General features: G+C 36.9%; 1 protein-coding gene across 1 annotated transcript in view; it reads right to left on the reverse strand.

Annotated features, from left to right (window-relative positions):
* LOC102672127 (homeobox protein Nkx-6.1-like) overlaps nucleotides 1-17,361 on the reverse strand; it is a 33,152-nt gene extending 15,791 nt beyond the window's left edge. The window contains exons 1-3 of the mRNA XM_006623686.2: nucleotides 16,333-17,361; nucleotides 8,606-8,716; nucleotides 2,462-2,670 (exon numbers count right to left, since the gene is read on the reverse strand). Coding sequence (XP_006623749.1) covers nucleotides 2,462-2,670; nucleotides 8,606-8,716; nucleotides 16,333-17,116 — 1,104 coding nt within the window. The 5' untranslated portion in view covers nucleotides 17,117-17,361. The remainder of the gene's footprint in view (nucleotides 1-2,461; nucleotides 2,671-8,605; nucleotides 8,717-16,332) is intronic.
* Nucleotides 17,362-18,027: the final 666 nt, after the last annotated feature.

Here is an 18,027-nt window from a genome sequence, read left to right on the forward strand (position 1 = left end):
GAACACAACGGTTGAAGAGGGCGAGGGTCGAAGATGGGGAAGCGGAGGAGCGAAGAACGGGGCAACCCGTTTTGCACGAGGCTTCGCCAGAAACGGAGTTTCTTCTCTCTAACTCTTCTTCTACACGAGTACTACGAGATGTAGGGAGGAGATGGTGCAAGGAAGGAAGGAAGAGAGAAAGAGAGGAGAGGAGAGGAGAGTGTAGAAGGATACGGGAGAGATAGGTAATAGAAGTTTTGAAGGGGTGGGGGAGAAGAAGGAGATAGTGGGCGAGGGTGGAAAAGATGGAGAGGAGGAATAGAGAGAGAGAGAGAGGCGCATAGTGGATGAAAAAAGAGGGTTGGAAGGGAACGAGAAGTGACGGTTAGCTGTCGTGAACCGAGGCTTTCGACGTTTCTCCTTGTCCCTCTTAACCGTGTTTCATACGGTTTGGAGAAGGAAGGAAGTGGGGTGGGGGAGAGACACAGAAGGGAGAGAATGACGCAGGTGCCGCAAAGCTTGACACGTCTCCGGCTGTTTTGTCACCTTCTTTTATCCTTCGAACTTTTTACAAGCTGCCTCGTTAGAAGCTTGCTCGCGGCGTTGATGGAGTAAGCCGGCGGCGGACAAATGCGTTTTAAAATTACGCCCTCCCCTGGCGGAGGGAGGGTGCGAGAATGGAGAACGAGGAAAGCTGACGCCCCACCCAAAGGCGAATCCTCGCGATGATACCAGGGGGCTCTTTGCTGGATTACGAATCGGATCTGGACACGTTTTTTTAATTTTATACCTTTTGCCTTTCGACCCTGTTCTTTTGTTTGCGCGCGTTATTACGTTACATTCTCTGAAATTATCGGCTAATATCGTTACGTCACGAGGATAAGGATTTTAATATCGATCTTGTTTTGGTATAATAGTAATATTAATATTCTCAGTTTCGGGAACAAGATATACATATACGGATTGCTTGTTCTTAGTATTCTGAATTCTAAAATAATTTCGGTACCGTCATATTTCTTTACATACCATTTCCCTTAAATGGTTCCGTGTTATAACACCGAACCATTTATCCTGCGATTCGTGCCATTAATAATCGCAATTTCAATACGTGATTTACAACCCTTAATAAGCCGGAATTAACGACATATAATAAAATCGAACGATTTCAATGTATTCCAAATTAGAGCAGCAAAAAAGGAAGTGACGAAAAATATCGAATTTGTCGAGAGGGAGGGGGAAAAATAAAAAAAAGAAAATAATAACAGGAAGAATGAAATAGTTATTTCGACGAGTATTCGTCTGTCGAGAGGGATCGAGATCGAAGCAACAAAAAGTCTGTTGGTCATTAAAACGGATGATTTTTCGAGGTTGTAATCCCCGCTTAAACGTTTAAGCCGACAAGGAAATATTAAACGATGGCGGCCGTTAAAAACAGCAGCAGCAGTTTAAGTTGATTTTACTTTTTATCGCAACCCCCGCCGTCCGTTCCATCATTCACGGATTAATATCGGACCCGGCTCGAAAACGCTTCAACTGTTATGAATTTTTATTAACCCATCTACATCTGTTACTCATAATTAGCCGGGCGCACGCTTAAATCATTTGGACGTTTTTATCGGAGATTAGCGTAAACTTTATTAAAAGCATCGAGCAAACGCCACATTCTAGAGCGATATTCCAATGTCTAATTTCTCGCCCGCCATTTTTCCCCCAATTTCTATCTTGTTTTTCTCCATATTTTTTTCTTTTTACGATTATTTGCTAAGAAATCGAAAATATTTGAACGTTAAATGGAAGAGAAACTTTTGAACCTAGAGATTTTCTTGGGAATATCATCTATCGTTTTGATTGGAAGCAATTTTCTTTAATAAAGATCGATAAACTTGTTAATATCAATTGAATTAATACATAGAAAATAATTAGAATTGGGAAAATTACGAATAGCATTTAGAAAAAGAGATTTTTCGTTAAAAAATTCCACTTTTTTTTTATTTTCAACCAATTTGCAATTTTTCTTTCAAATCGTCCAAATGTAATCGAAACGTAATCGTCAGAAGAAAATTCGTGACAATCAACCGACCCCTTAAACCACGAAAAAACAATCTAAAGAAAATGAAGGGGAAGAGGAGGAAGCCAAAGCACAATATTTATTTTCAAAACACACATACGATACGAAAATCGTCACGTGTGATCAACGATCTTCGATTTTGTGAAATTACAACGAAACGATCAACGTTACATTTCCTAACCAACCCTTTTAAATCATCGAAAGAAAACAGGGAAAAATTAAAAAAGAAGAAATCAACGCAAGGAAACAACTCTCGTTCGTTAAAATCTAACACCTCCCCTCCAAATCTTTTCACCCAATCCCACCACAAACTCATCGAATCGAGGCACGAGATCGTGACACGTCTCACTCTAACGACCCTTTAATCGCTCGGAAAAGCACCCCTAAAAGCGAGAAGAAGCGGTCTCCTCTTACCTTGACCTGCGATTCCGACATGCCGAGGGCGTAGGCCAATTTAGCGCGTTCCGGCCCCGCTAGGTACTTCGTCTGCTCGAACGTTTTCTCGAGGGCGAAGATTTGCTGTCCGCTGAACGTCGGCCTCGTGTGCTTCTTCTTGCCGCCCTCGTGCTCGCCGGTTCCGCCGGATCCTGTCATCGTCTGCTGACAGCCCAGCTGTTGCGACACTGTAACATCGATATCGTTTCCAGGGAATTCTCCTCGTCGCTCTAATAACACGGATCCCTTTCCAGGAGCCGTTATTTCTATTCATCCGATGGTATGGATAGGGAAGGGGGGAAAAAAAAGGAAAGAAAAGAGAGAGAAAGAGGAAGAAAAGATGTCGGCCACTCGGCGCATCCGGCGCACAGCGAGGAGTGGTGGATCGAGATCTTTGTGGATTGTTTGGGAGGAAAACTGAACGGTGATTCTTCTGGGATTGGGTGGGTATGAAGTTGAGGGTAGGGGGAGGAAAATGGGGGTTAAATATTTCAGATGAATATTTTGGATAAAGTAGACATTATAATATCTGCTCGAGATTTTGAGAGGTTTTAAGATATTGTGGATTTGAAATTTTGAGAGAAAATTTTGAGAAGTTTATAATAGTGAGTATTTGGATTATGGAAAAATTTTGAGAAATTATCTTTTTGATTTGGTGTTTTGATTTTATGAAATTTTAATCTAATCAAAAAAATGATTAATTAAAGACAATAGTTTAAATTTTTCACATTATCTCAATGTATTATATAATATACGATTACTGTTGAATGTTATTAAAATGTGGTGGTTGAATAGCGACATTATCGCAAAACTTATCAAACCAATCGGAGTTGCGGTCACTTTTATCAAGCAATTAATCTTCATCAATTTTGCGTCATTCTTCTTGCCATCGGCCAACGCGTTTCGTGCCGACGATTTACATAGGCTATCGATAATTGCGTCATAAATTTACATCTCGTTACACGCCAAAAATGTTCTGTACGACACATCTATTGAAAACCATCCAATTATTCTACGATAACACACCATGATTCCAAATAGTCTACCTTTTGTGGTAGATTCATATTCAACCGGTCACTTTATTTACATCGTCAACCTAAAAAACATTATTTTTAATATAATTCTAATCATAGAAACACGTATATACAGATACTTTAATGATTGAATTGAAAATTTGGAAAATAATAATAAAAATTTAGTTAGTTTCCATTTAGTTAGTTGTCTTGAAAAAAATCCATAATTAATCTATTACAAATTAATATACAATATTATCTCTTTTGAAGAAAGATAATTTTTCCAAATTATTTATTAAAAATGAATTTAAATTACGAACCTAAGAAAAATAATTCGAATTCTCAACATTGTGAATTTCATCAATCAAAAAAATCATGAAAATTAACCCTCTCAATTTCACCCTCTTAAAGATACCATTTTTTTATTTAAATATTTTTACTATTTTTTCCATTTTTATCCCCTAACTTATCCAATATTCTTATCTAAACATCGAAAAAGGAAAGAAACTGAGATCACAGTTTAATTTGACGGAATCACGCGTTCAAGGGTTAAACACTTGTGCGATAGACCGCAATCATGGCGTCTCGGCGGGTGGCGGCACGTGGCTGCCACGTGGCTTCCTCGTTCCGCAAATAAGCGGACATTGTTATCGTTATCCTTGCCTTCACGACTGATCCCCTTTCGTCCTGTAGGGATACAAGATCCTACGTAAGAGATAGCATCGTTGAATGGCACGGCGCGTGACAGGGGGTGAGATTATCGCGGTGAAAACACGTTCACAGACGATCTATCGCGGGAAAAACCGTGATTAACGCGTGCCTCTTGGTTGCTGTTGGGAGCTAACGGTCTGGAAAATTGCGTGGAGATTTCGTTCATATCTCGATATCGATATAAGATAGAATCCTTCGATCGAAACATTTTGCTGATTTGAAGATTAATTGCTCGAAGATTTTTATTTAAAATTTTCCAAGAGTTTGATATTCGTGTCAGCGAAATATGTCCAATTAACTTCGAACGGAGATAGATTTTTCCAGCATAATCTACGTATATATATATATATATATATATATATTTGTTGAGAATATCACATTTCCATCTACCACTTTCATCATCTTCCCTTACAGCCTCAAAAATACCAAAACAACGAATCCATCGACAGAAATGATACAATGCTTTCCTCCATCGGAACTTGAACAATCATCACAGATTTCCCGCAACACCACCCTCGACGTAAGGTAAGATCAATCTTGCTCGAGAGAGTTGACAGGGGTGACGATAAATTTCCGCAAAAAGCTTGGACTTATACAATTATACAGGGCGAGGTGAGTTGAGCAGCAGTTTCTAAGTAGACGAATAGGGGATATCGCGTGAAACGTGTAGCGTCGATCGCTGGCTGGAGGGTGGAGCAGTGCGGTAAGCAGCTCATTAGAACCCTCCCCGCCGACTGGCCATTATTGCCTCGTTCCGTATTCCGTTACAAATTGCTTTATTAAATTAAAGTCCCACAACCCATACCGTTGTGACGACCCCACGCCTCCTCTTTCTCCCTTTTCAACCCCCTCCTCGTATCATCCCCCTTCGGCCCATGTGCCGCCGCGAGTAAACGCGTCTGACCGCGTGCTGCCTTTACCTCCTCCTGCCAAGCCCTTCTTAATTACCATACCACCAATTTTAGTCGACATTCCCTTCTCAATATCTCTGTCTTCTTCAATTGTTCCCGTATCTCCGCTCGTTTTCTTATACGATAGAATTTGTTGTAAATTATTTTATATTCGATATTGATTTCTTTTTATTATATAAACAGTACGAAGAAGAAGAAGAAGAATTTTTTAAATTCATTCTTCATCGTTTCTTTCACTATTTAATCTTGATTGTCTTATTAATAATAATGATGAATGGTGGTTTGACACAGTGAATAATAATATTAATTCATTTTACTTGAGATCAATCCTTGCTCTAAAAATAAAATATTACAATTTCCTTAAATCTCATCATAAAATGATGAACGACAAATAAAAAAAGGGGGAGTTCAATTTACCAGCGAAATAAATTCACCAGCGTTTAATTTCGATCATCCATCGAAATCATCTTTTCCTTTCACCTTCGAAATCGTCTCACCCCATCCTTCTCGAATCCCCCTCTCCCCAAAATACCCCCGTAACACCTCTCACCCCATCGATGCCAACCAATTCCGAAGGTCCAGGTATTTAATAAAAAGATAAAACCGTTCCCGTGGATCGCATAAACCATGTCCCGCGACGATCGTTCAAGGACCACCACCTTGTGCAACCGATCGACCTAACCAGCCAGGAATATAAAGCACTGGAGGAGTAGTATCGACACGATCCACCATATTCCCGCTCGTAACTCAACTTAGAGAAGAGAAACAAAGGGGAGGGGGGAGGAGGAGAGGAGGAATGATAGAAAAGGCGGGATACACCGCGGATAACGGGGGGAGGAAAGGCGCAGTTAAAATATTGCCGAGAGTTATTCACGTGAGCGAGGAAAGGGAGAGGCCTCGCAGGGATATTCGAGGGTTGATATTGAATATGATATTCCGGATACGCCGAGGCGGACCACGGATGTATCCCTCTTATATTCGTTCGAGAGTGACATCCGTGGCCGAGACGACACGTTCCAACAACGCACGGCGCGGTTCCTCTCTCCACGTCCACGCCCATCCACGCGTACGTTCCTGCGTACTTACATCCTATCTCGTCATCCTTCTTGCTACACCCCCCTTTCTCCCCTTTCGCTCCTCCTTTCGATGGGTTAAGTGGCCTGCACACTGCTTCCAGGCTACCACTCCCTCTTTCGTGGACGAGAATCTCTGATATCGGTGTAGTAGGTTGCAAGTTGGGGAAGGAAAGGTGGGAAAAATTGAGGTGAAAATTGGGGTTTTCTTTTTTCTTTTCTTAATACAAGGGAATATCCGTTTTGACGGATATATTTCGATTTTATAGATTGGATTTCTTTTTGCTTGCGATTTATGGTAATTGTAGTCAGAGTTGATTATTGACAACGCTAAGCTATATCTTATTCGTAATTATTTTTTAGTTCTTTCATTCTCGTGATGTTAATATCAGGAATAAATTCGAACGAGTTATTCGAAGATAGTGGTATCTTGAACGCGATTACATAAAATATAATTGTCAAACTTTACCACTTATATAATAAATTCATGGTATGAATACGTATTTCTTGTTTAAAAGTTTCAAAAATTTTGATATTCGTTTAAATTTCTTGTATCTTGTTACACGTTAAAATACTTGGAGCAGTTTTCGAAAATTGTGATATTCCAACGTTGATCTTCGTAAAAATTACTTTCTATCATTAGCCTCGAAAGGATTGTAAAACTCTGCTGCCAACGAGCGGCATCGATTGTGAACAGATAATACGATATCAGAGATCGGCTCATAATAATTCTCGAAGCGATAAGTGTGCAGGGCGCTTAAACTTTGGCTCGGCCTTCTTCTGCCCGTGTTTCATCCCTCCAAAACAGAAGCGGGTTTTCGGTTTTGGGTGGTGGTGTGCCGACACATGTGCCACCGGCGGCGCTTGATGTATGCCCTCGAAAGGGGATGGCTCTCTCTTTCCACCGACCTCGCGTGTTCTTTCACTCTGTATTCCTGATTTTCCTTTTTTTCTCTCTCCTTGTGGCGCCCTTAATCGCTTTTACAAATCGCTGTGGAGAGAGTTTCCCCGAGGTTTCGCGAGTATGGCAACTTTATGGGGTGGTGCTAGGTCTGTGAGACTTTTGGAGACGCTTTTATCGGTACTTTGTAGAGAATGTTTTTGGATATAATTGACGTCGTTGAATCCTCTTACGATATTTTATAATCAGTTAAATTTTCCTTGGAGATTCGATTTGTTAATTAATTAAGAAATCAATTTATTTTTCATTGTAGCCACGAATATTCTAATTAAGTTATTGCTCGATGAAACTCTCCGATTCTTCTTGTTTTAAATCCGTGACAAACGATTAATGAAATATTAAAAAAATGTGACGCGATAAATTATAACAACAAAAATAAAAACAAACGTATTTCGTATTTTTAATTCTATTTAAACACGGAAGAAAAATTGTTAAATTTCAAGCATTCGTCGATCTTCGTCTCTTTCCCCCTTTCTTTATAAAAAAACTTATTTTCTTAGATCCATGAACGGGTATTTAACGTTTCTTTCCCCGACGACACGTGTTTCTTCGCTCCGGTCAACCGATCTCCTCGCCGCAAAAGCAAACACGAGCAGCTGTCAAATCTGTAGTAATATCGGGCGAAACGAAATATCCCGTGGGCAGAGAAATGCCATCCCTCCCTACCTACCGATCGATGTTTTGAATCCAATCTTTTTTCACTTTCAACCTCCTCCTTCCTTTTTTCCTCCCCTCCCCCTCCCCTTTCTCCTTTCCTCTCTTGTTTTTTCGAGTTTTTTCACACAGAAGGGCCTCTATTCGGGGACAAATATTATTTCTATTAGTCAAATCATGTATGATAGATTCATACATTTCGTATGAATCGTCACAAGAGAATATATGTGATCGATTCTTTCGACATTTTGGGGATTTGTGGAATTTTTATGGAATTATGAAATTAATGGAAAATATTGGGAAATGTTAAAAGAAAGGGTTCATTTGCGTTACTTTACTAATGAAAAATAAAAATAAAAATATTTATATTCGTAAGTTTAAGGAAGAGGATGTTCTTCTTTAATTATTTAATTTAAAGGAAAAATAAAAAAAAAATAATTTTTAAACAAATGATATTAAAAATTTGAAGGAAAGATTGGTATTTTTTCGTTTGCAAAATATATTATAAAAAAGAAAAGAATCTATTTTTTTTTACTCAAAACTAATGTACTTAATAACATGAAAAATAGGATGCTCTTTTCAAGGAAACCATTTCCACGAGAATTTAAAAAAAAGAATATTGTTTTTCGCGAAAGACTGGACATATTTCACTTACTGGCAAAGATTAAACTCTTCCACGTTCTTTTCGTTATCTTATTTGCAAAATGTCACGAACAATCTCTGCTCTAATAGATCGGATATACTAAGAGTGTACACGTGGTGGTACGGCGAAATACATCTCGTAGGGAAAGAAAACTCACGTGTGTGCAGTCTTGCTCGCCATCCCAGGGGATCACTGACTAATCCCTGAAGACCTGGCCAATAGACAGCAGGATGCCGTGGCTCCGTTCTTTGTTGAAATTGCCCGATACCTGCATTCAAAGCAAACGTGTCATGAAACTATCCTCTTTCCTTTCTCTCGCTCCTCCTCCAGTTTATTTCAACTTATCTTTATCTTTTATAAATCTTACCATGTTTTGAGATTCATCAAATATTAAATTCTTTTCTAATATTTTTTTTAATGGAGAAGTGTGATATATAGCTTAGAAGAAGAAATTGAAATTGAAGGAAATTACGATTGAGCGAGAAGAAAAAAAAAATTATACTTTATATAATATAAAATCGTTCAGATATTTTCAGAAATACGTTTTTATCGATGATTATTTGTTGGGGAAACGTAACAAGAATTTAGAATATTGCGATGATTTATACAGCCGAATGGCGTGACAATATGACAGCAAGAAATTCCAACAGGAAAGTGATGTTATTTGTATCCCCTTCGCAGTTCCCTATATCTTTCAAAGAGATCGTGCCAGCGCCGGAGAACCGCAACCCGACGCGTGTGGCCACGAACAATCCAATCACAAGAGAGAGGTTTCCAACTCTCGCAAAAACTGCTCCACACGATCGAACCCTATCATCGATATTACGAAATTTCTTTACATCGTTTCCGATTGTAAAATGTTTGAAAATTCACGATTCTTGTGAAACAATTTTTCACATTCGGATCGGAGAATTTTTTTTTTTTTCTTTAAATTAGCTCATTTCGCGTATAATTAATTACCAAACTCGAGATTCAAGAATATTGATCTTAAAGTATGACAAAGATCTTCAATTTCCCTTTCAAGAGATTGAACTTTGAAGTTGAATTGAAGTTCAATCGATCGAATTCTTATTTCCATCCCTCGATCCGATTCACATCAGATTTATGAAATTCCAATTAACTTATATTGTTGCGTTATCTAATCGTTAATCGTAGTAGTAGTTCGAGGAAAAATCGTATAATTCTATTATTTTCTTCCTCTTTTTTCACTAAAAAATCTTTTCAAACTTTCTCTCTCTCTCTATCTCGTATCCATCAATAAAACGTTATTTCCGTTTTTAGTGTTCTACCTAAGCGATGTTGCTCCTCGGCCAAGAAACGAGCATTGGAAACGCAACGCGCGAGATACGATCGTTACCACTTTTGTCCGTTCGGATCAAATAAAATTTATTGGATCGTAAAAATGGGGGCGCTGGTGCATGCTCATCAACAAAAATATTCGAGATCGGTGTCGTAACACGGTTGGATCGCTTCTGAAAAACGGTGAATTCACTTTTAATCGAACCTCCAACGGAGATTTTTACGGCGACTAGATGTTTTTTGAAAAAAATTCTATGGAATTAATTGATTGACTGAGTTGTGTTAATAAATAATTTACGATATGTGTTTATGGTTAAGTTACAAAGTTTTGAAGAGTTGAGAAAGAGCACGAGAGATTCGAATATTATTTTTGATTTGAAATATAAAAATTTTAAATATCCCGCGAGTACTACTAACTTTTAAATTCTCGAATCTTTAAATATTCAAAACTTTCAAATTTTCAAACCGTGACAAATTTTCCAAACGTTTGAATTTCACGAATATTCAAAGATCCAAGCTTTTCCATTTCAATTTTCAAAGACCTAACCTTTCCCGCCATTCAAAGCGATGAATATTCAAACTTTCAAATTCTGAGCCATTTCCCACAATCACAAAATTTTTCAAACGATCGGTAAAAAGTAATATTCAACAACTAGGGAGAGAATATTACTTTCTTTTAACTCTAAACTTAAAAATCTATCTGTTTTTAATGGAATATTGATTACAAATTTTTCGAATAACCAGCAGTCCGAGAGTACGTATTTTAATCACATTTAACTCTAATCATTAACGACACCTACTTAATATCATTTTGAATATTCCACAATTCGAACATCATTGGAAAACGCGAATACAATTTAAACGCATAATTCATTCCATATTCAAATCGTCCATAATTATCATTATCAATTCGAAACAATTGAAATTTCAATATATATATATATACACGTATAATCAACGTTCCACGATATTCCAAGGTATTCAAATACATCCACCATATTGGACGACCAATACCAACTATGTATAATTCGAAGCTTCAGAAATCAATGATAGACGCGAAAGCAGGCGTGAATGGAAAATAGGCAGCGAAATTCCCCCCTCCAAATTTGCCAATTACGATCGAAAACAGGAAACGATATTCGAGCAAACGGAAAATTAAACGCGTCGTGTTCCGGTTCCGCGTGAAACGGCGGTGAATTATCGTGAAAGCAGATGCAGCAGCCACGCCGGAAGCCGAGAGGTGGCTGAATGAACGCACGGGGACTCGTATCGAACCTGCGCATTCCGTATTGCGCGACATGCATTGCTCGCCTATTTTACTCGGGGGCGGGATATATACATACATGTTTATACAGCGTGCTCGATGAAAAGCGTACTAGCGACATTTTCTATCCTCTATCGGTGGGGAAAATTATTCGAATCGGAGGTGAGCGTCCGTTAACCCTTGTATATATATATATATATATATTTATACGTATAAATTGGAATTTTGTTTGATTATGAGAAATTGAGATACGATACCGTATTTTTGGTAATTATCGACAGAGCGAGGGGATTAATTAGCAATGAATACGTGTATAGGAATTTATGATTGATTGGATTTGTTAACGATTGTAATAAAATTTAATTCAACAGTGTGATCTCACTTTTTGCAAGGGATTCTCGAGGATAGTTTATTTTTTGAGGTAGTTTTAATAATTGTTATTGATAATTGTTTCTTCGAGAAATTATAATTTTGAATACTTTCGAATAATTACAACGTAATTGGCTTTCCTTTTTGGATCACGTAAAGTGATATAGTTTATCATAGCAACTATTTCGAATCAAAATCTCTAGCCAACTTGGCTACCGTCGTCAGGTGGTTAACCTAAAATACGCTAACTTTGGTTCGTGTGAGTATACGCGTTTATCCGATTTGGTTAGGCAAGTTTGAGACTTAAAGTCGACCTCGATCTCTACAAAACCGGAAGATAATCAAATAAAATAATTCATAATATAATGATCGTATTGAAACAGGAATGTAAATATTTATATTTTTTTATTTTAATTATTAGGAAATAAAATATATAATACTGTAAGAGTACTATATGATGAAAGGTAATATTTTTGATGCAGAGTATGAATATACTTTTATTAAAATTACCAACAATATAAATATTTATTCTTCCTTCAATCTATTCCTCTCAACTTATCGTTACTCGAGCTTAATACACACCAGAATGGAATTTAATATGGAAACAAATAGAAAATGAAATTTTAACCGCGAGTCCGAGTGATTATACTCCTCCCTGTTGCTCTTATTTCGCCATTTTAACGATGTTGTATCGCAGAACGTGAGAATCGAGGGTGTTTCACGCCACTGAAGGGTTCATCGAGCCTGGTACGTCCATTATTAATGATATTGCGACACTCGCACACATAAAGTATAATGCCATAAATTTAAAAGCACGGCCATCAAGAGCAGCATAGAAATACTAAACACATTTTATGAACGAGGAGGGCACGTGACCGGGGTTCATGGGTTCATGAATTAGGCTCGTGATGCCAGGAATAAGGTCGGATTTTAAGATCCATCGAGTTTCTGCATTCAAAATTATTGGAGAATCTCATTATTGGACAATTTATGGGAATAAAGTAGATAGACGAAGATAAATAATTCAATTTTTAACATCTTGCTCAATTGGATTTTTGCATATTTTTCTTCGAAATCATAAATCGTTGTTGAATGTTACAACAACGAAGATTTTAAATAAATAATTGTTATTCTTTAAAAAAAACTGTTTCACATTTATATTTCGTGATCAGATATTATTCTTTCAAAAAATAATTAAAAAATATCATTGAAACATAAAAAAAAAGAAGTAAAAAAAGAAAGTATCCCCAACGATAAATTATTAATTTTAATATTTTCATTTCTATTTAACATTTTCGTTATCATAATTAATTTTCAAAAAACGTAAATTAAGGGAAGATAAGAGAGAAGAAGATCGAGAGATCTTAAACAATGTTCGCGCGTGCGAAACGTGGCCTTTTTTAAAACTATAGCCGGTTCCATTATGGCGAATTATGAGAACGATTCCTGGAGATATTTGAACGTCCGCCACAGGCAGAAGTAGCACAGCAGCGGATATAAATCGCGAAAGATTCTTTGGGGACCCCACGGTTGCTTTTACGGGTGCCACGCCATGGATTTCTTCTTTTATTGAAAGGAAAACAATTTTATAGTGTCTACAGTGTTGCTCAACCGCGTTGCCTAGTATCGTCGTTGTTACAAAAAACTCGATTTACGACATATTACTTCTAAAACTTAAATGTAAATTACATATTACTGCATTACATATTATCACAGAAAATTTTCCATATAAAAACAAATAAAACTATGTTATTTTCGTGTGTATTCATTTTCATAAATTCTTTTTAAAAGTTTAGATATATATCTAATAAAAGTGGTTATATAATTTGAGAAAACGATGAAAAATTAAAATTCCTCGATACATAAAAATACATGATTTTAATACGAAAATTTTCAACGCGTTGAAATATACGAATTTTTCATATAAAACTCTTGAAATTTTTAATTTCATAGTAAACAAATTATTATTCCCGAATTGACATTTTACCGATAAAAAAATGTAAAACGAAAATTTCAATAAATTTATGATGGCGTTCGTCAGCCATCGTGAATAATGATATCCGATCATTTGGAAAATTATTCGAAATTCACTTTCATTTCGTCTACGTAATAACGCGACACGGACGCAGCCGTAAATAATTGGCGCTTTAATCATTTTAAATGCACGGATAATCCGGGATCAAGTTCAAGATAGAGCCCCTGGACAGATACAGATTATTGCTCGTGCACAGGGTAGAGAGCGGTATTTGCGCAAGAACACGTTTAATTTCAACTAAAACAATTTAAAACGAATATTCTTAATAAGAAAGGAAATGAAAATAACAACCGAATGTTTCCGTTTTAAATTTACATTCGAACGAATGCATAGAAAGGAAAAACTGATTCACTGAAAAATCGGGATTCGAATCAAAATTAGTTTAAAAAAAAAAAAATTTAACAGATGTATTTAAATGCTTTTTGATAAACGAAGTAAAAATAAATCAAAGAGAAATCAAAACAATTGTATTTCGATTCGAAAAATTTGACATTAAAGAATTCTATTCCTGTCGGTTTACATTTTAATATAATCTTGATATCGATCAAGATTAAAAGAGATATAACGAGCGAAAAAACATGAAATTTTAAACAGAATCGAGAAATTGAAAAAGAATTTCTCGCTTTATGTTAAACGAATCTATACGTTTTTTATTTGAATTTAAAATCAAAGAAAATTTACTATGGATATTCAATTCCTATAAAACCTAATAATACAACGTTAAGGATATAAATAAATAAGAGACATCTTGTTATAAATAATACGTCAAAGAATGTACAGTTATTTCTTTTAAATAATATTAATTCTGTTTTCAAAAAAAACACTTATAATTTTATTTCGTCCATTTATTACCGAATTGTTGTATTCATTTATAAATATTATTATTTTGTACAGATTGCAATTTAAAGTAAAAGAAACTCGTAAGAGAAAGAAATTTTGAGAGTCTAAATAAAATAAGATTATTATTGGCAATAATAATAATTGCAAGGATCGATCAAAATTTAAATCGAATGAAATATCGTATTAAATCTCTAATATTACATGCGGACAGGGATCATTTTTATTCTTCGATTGTCGACACGATCGATCATACCCATCGGTCAAATTATAAATCTGTAACTGCTGACGTTTTTCATTTTATTGAAATTAATTCCTACGAAATTAATATCCGCGAAAGCAATGTATAAATTGGAATAAAAATCGTGTAAAATGAATTCTGTGTGTTCTTTCGATCAAATTTTTTTTTACAAATTATTGTCGCCAATGAAAACTACTTAATCATCGATTTTTATCATGAAATAAAAATTATATCTATAGTTCACCAGGCTTTCATTTAACTATAATTTACTTTAACTTATATAAATCTACGTATTTACTTATCTATTTACTTATTTTCCTGAACAATTTTATAGATATTGAAGAATAATTGTAATTTTGAACAATAAAAGAGAAAATATTAAAAATGTTTATTATTGAAAAATTGATTTTCTATGACTGTAATTAAAAAATTGATGTTTCGTTTAATTATAGAGATACAACAAAACAACAAGAAAAAATATATGAGAACGAAAACTATAAATTCTAATCTAATTTATTCCGAAATTACTATTTATAATTTTGAAAAATATACGTAATCCTTTTTTTTCTTCTTTATAGGCCGACAATCTTTATAAATTTATAATAAAATGTGACAGTGATTCACAGAATTAATCATCTATAAATTCCTCTTTATTTATTTTGTGTTTGAAAGCTAAACACGTAATCCAATTTTAAAATAAATATAAATATATCATGTATCTTATCACTCTTATCTTCTAATTATAATTCTTTAATCGCATTCCTGTAATTTTCATAAGCGACAAAAATATTTCTACAATCTTACATTTAACACACCTCTTCATATTAAAGTATCTTCCATGAATCTAATTTTCATTTTATAATTTTTATCAATCAATCCTACAAATATTTCAAATACTTTTAAATCTTATAAGAAACAATGAAAATATTTTTATTCTGTACAAAATCTTTTTATCTGTATATTCTTTAAACAGTTATCTTTTTCCATACTGTACACTGTACATTCTCTGAATACTAATTATCAAAATGTCCTCCGCATTCGTAACCCTTTATATACAATCCTTATCAATCACTTCTAAATCTTCCAAATTCCAACTTTTAAATCTCAACAAATAACAACGCTATTTTTACAATTCTCTCCTTCTATACGCCTGCACATCTTTAAACCCTAATCCCTTCAACGTTCCATCCCCTAATCAATCAGCCCTACATCTTACAAACGAGAAAACTATTTTTACAATGCTGTTTTTCCACTTTATATACGTGCAACCCATTCCAATTTTTCTTCCACATCTTAATGAAATCCAACCAATAAAACTATTCTCACAATTCTATCTTCCCATTTTGTGCATCTATATTTATTTCTATTATATTCTTCATTTTCATTTGATAAAATCTTGTATGTAGATATTTTTCTCCTTCTCTGAATGCTCTCACATTAATTAATTAAATCTTCTAATTTAAAAATACAAATAACTAGTTCCATTTTTCTAAATTATACATCTTTATCTTTACCCTTACTTCTCAAATCTAATACACTCTATATTAATTAACTCCCTAACTTATAATAAAAATACAAATAATTATTCCATTTTATACCCATTTTAAACTTCTTTTAAATCTTCCCTCTCTCGATATCTCTTTATCCCAACCCTAAACACCTAAACCAATTCTTCAAATTCCCCAAACCTGTAGCTCCATAAAAATCCGAATAATTATTCCATCACTTTCTAAACATCCATTCTTGATCCCACCCCCTCAACCCTCCTGAAAACCAATCGATGCTTCATCCCCTTCTAAAAAGAAAAAAGGGAGGGAAATAAAAATAAAAGATACGAACCCGACGAAGCAGTGAATCCCGCGTGCATCCCGTACCGAGGCGCCGTCATGTGCTGCGGATGCGGCGTCGGTTGAAGCGCGGCGTGCGTCGCCGACACGGGTGCCTGAGGATGGGTGGCCGCCGGCCGCGACAATATCGTGTCGATACCGTGCGGATTGCTTCCGACGGAGGTGATGGAGGTTGCCGGGCTGTGCTTCCCGCTCCCCGTTGGCGACGCCTGCCCTTGCGTGATCGTGGACAAGGGGACGCTGATCCTCGGCAACTGTATGCCCCCTGTCTGCTGCTGCTGTTGATGATGATGATGGTGGTGGGCCTGTTGCTGCTGTTGCTGCTGCTGTTGGTGTTGGTGCTGTTGGTGCTGCTGATGCTGCTGATGGTGGCTCCTCTCCGCCATCGAGTGCAACGCCGCGAGAGGCTGGCTGGCCAGCATGCTGCCCCCGGCAGCGCTCAGGTTCAAGAATTGGAGGACGTGAGGGGCGGCCGCCGCGTGGAAATCGTGCAGCCAAGGCGGCCTGGGAGGCGGTGGAGAGTGGCTCGAGGCCGGGGGGGGCGAGCACGAGCCCAGAGAGGAGCCTGCCGACGAACTTCTGTCGCCTTCCAAGTGGCTGTTCCGCCTGTGAGCGTCGCTCAACGACGACATGTTCTCGCCCGGCTGCGCCTCTGGGCTGGATCGCAAGTCCGTGCACGGCTCGCCACCGGTGTCGTTGCAGCTTTTACCACTGTTATTGTTGTTGTTGTTGTTATTGTTGTTGGTGTTGTTGTTGTTGGTCAGAGAACACACCATCTCGCACCACGCATAGTTCGGCAATGAGCGGAAAATTTCGACCGGGATTGAAACCGGGTTGGGGGAGGGGTGCGTTTCGTGGGATTTGAGAAGGATGGATGGATTTTGCTCACTTTCGTTTTGGTCACGCTTTGGTCACTGATGCACACTCGACATGCTCACTCACAACTTGGATGTTGATTGTATATTATTTCGTCACTGGCGATCACTTTCTTGGCTTCTTCTGGTACATCCTTGCTTCGAATTCCGTTAAAGTGATCTTTTGGAAAGATTTTATAGATGGAAGGTTGTTATTAAATTATCAAGTGTTTCGCCAAAGTTTTATAATTCTTTCCACCTTTCGTTCGATGGAAAGATAACTCCCAAAGTTTAATTCTCACTCACTTGAACTCGATCGATCACCGTGTTGATTCTGATCCATCCTATCTTATCGATCTTCAAGCGTCGTAACTTCCTTAAATATCCCCTCGTAACTTTTTCTTCCTTCCTTCCTCCTATATCTCTACCCACCACAACGAGATATACAAGATAATTCAATTCCAAATTTCCTATCACCGACTCCCTTCCTCAAAGTCCGATACAACTCTGACCAATCTCTTCCACCGCAGCAACGATTCGACAATTCTCATCTCCAAAGTTCACCAGTTCAAAGTTTTCACAACTCCTCTCGAAAAAATTTCTCTCGAAATGATTGGACGGCTACTACTTTCCGTATAGACGTACAACTTTTACCAATTACACCCCATCCCCTTCAAGGAAAATTGGTCGATTTCTTCCCCCCCCCAAAAAAGACGAATACACCTAATCACTCTTTCAATGAAAAAGGAAAAAAAAAAAATCTCGCTCGAGGACAACACCGTGGACACTGTTACACCAAGAAGCAGGGTGAGACAGCCGAGGGACTCGGCTCG

Source organism: Apis dorsata, unplaced genomic scaffold (genome assembly GCF_000469605.1).
Source record: "Apis dorsata unplaced genomic scaffold, Apis dorsata 1.3 scaffold_930, whole genome shotgun sequence".
NCBI classification, from domain to species: domain Eukaryota; kingdom Metazoa; phylum Arthropoda; class Insecta; order Hymenoptera; family Apidae; genus Apis; species Apis dorsata.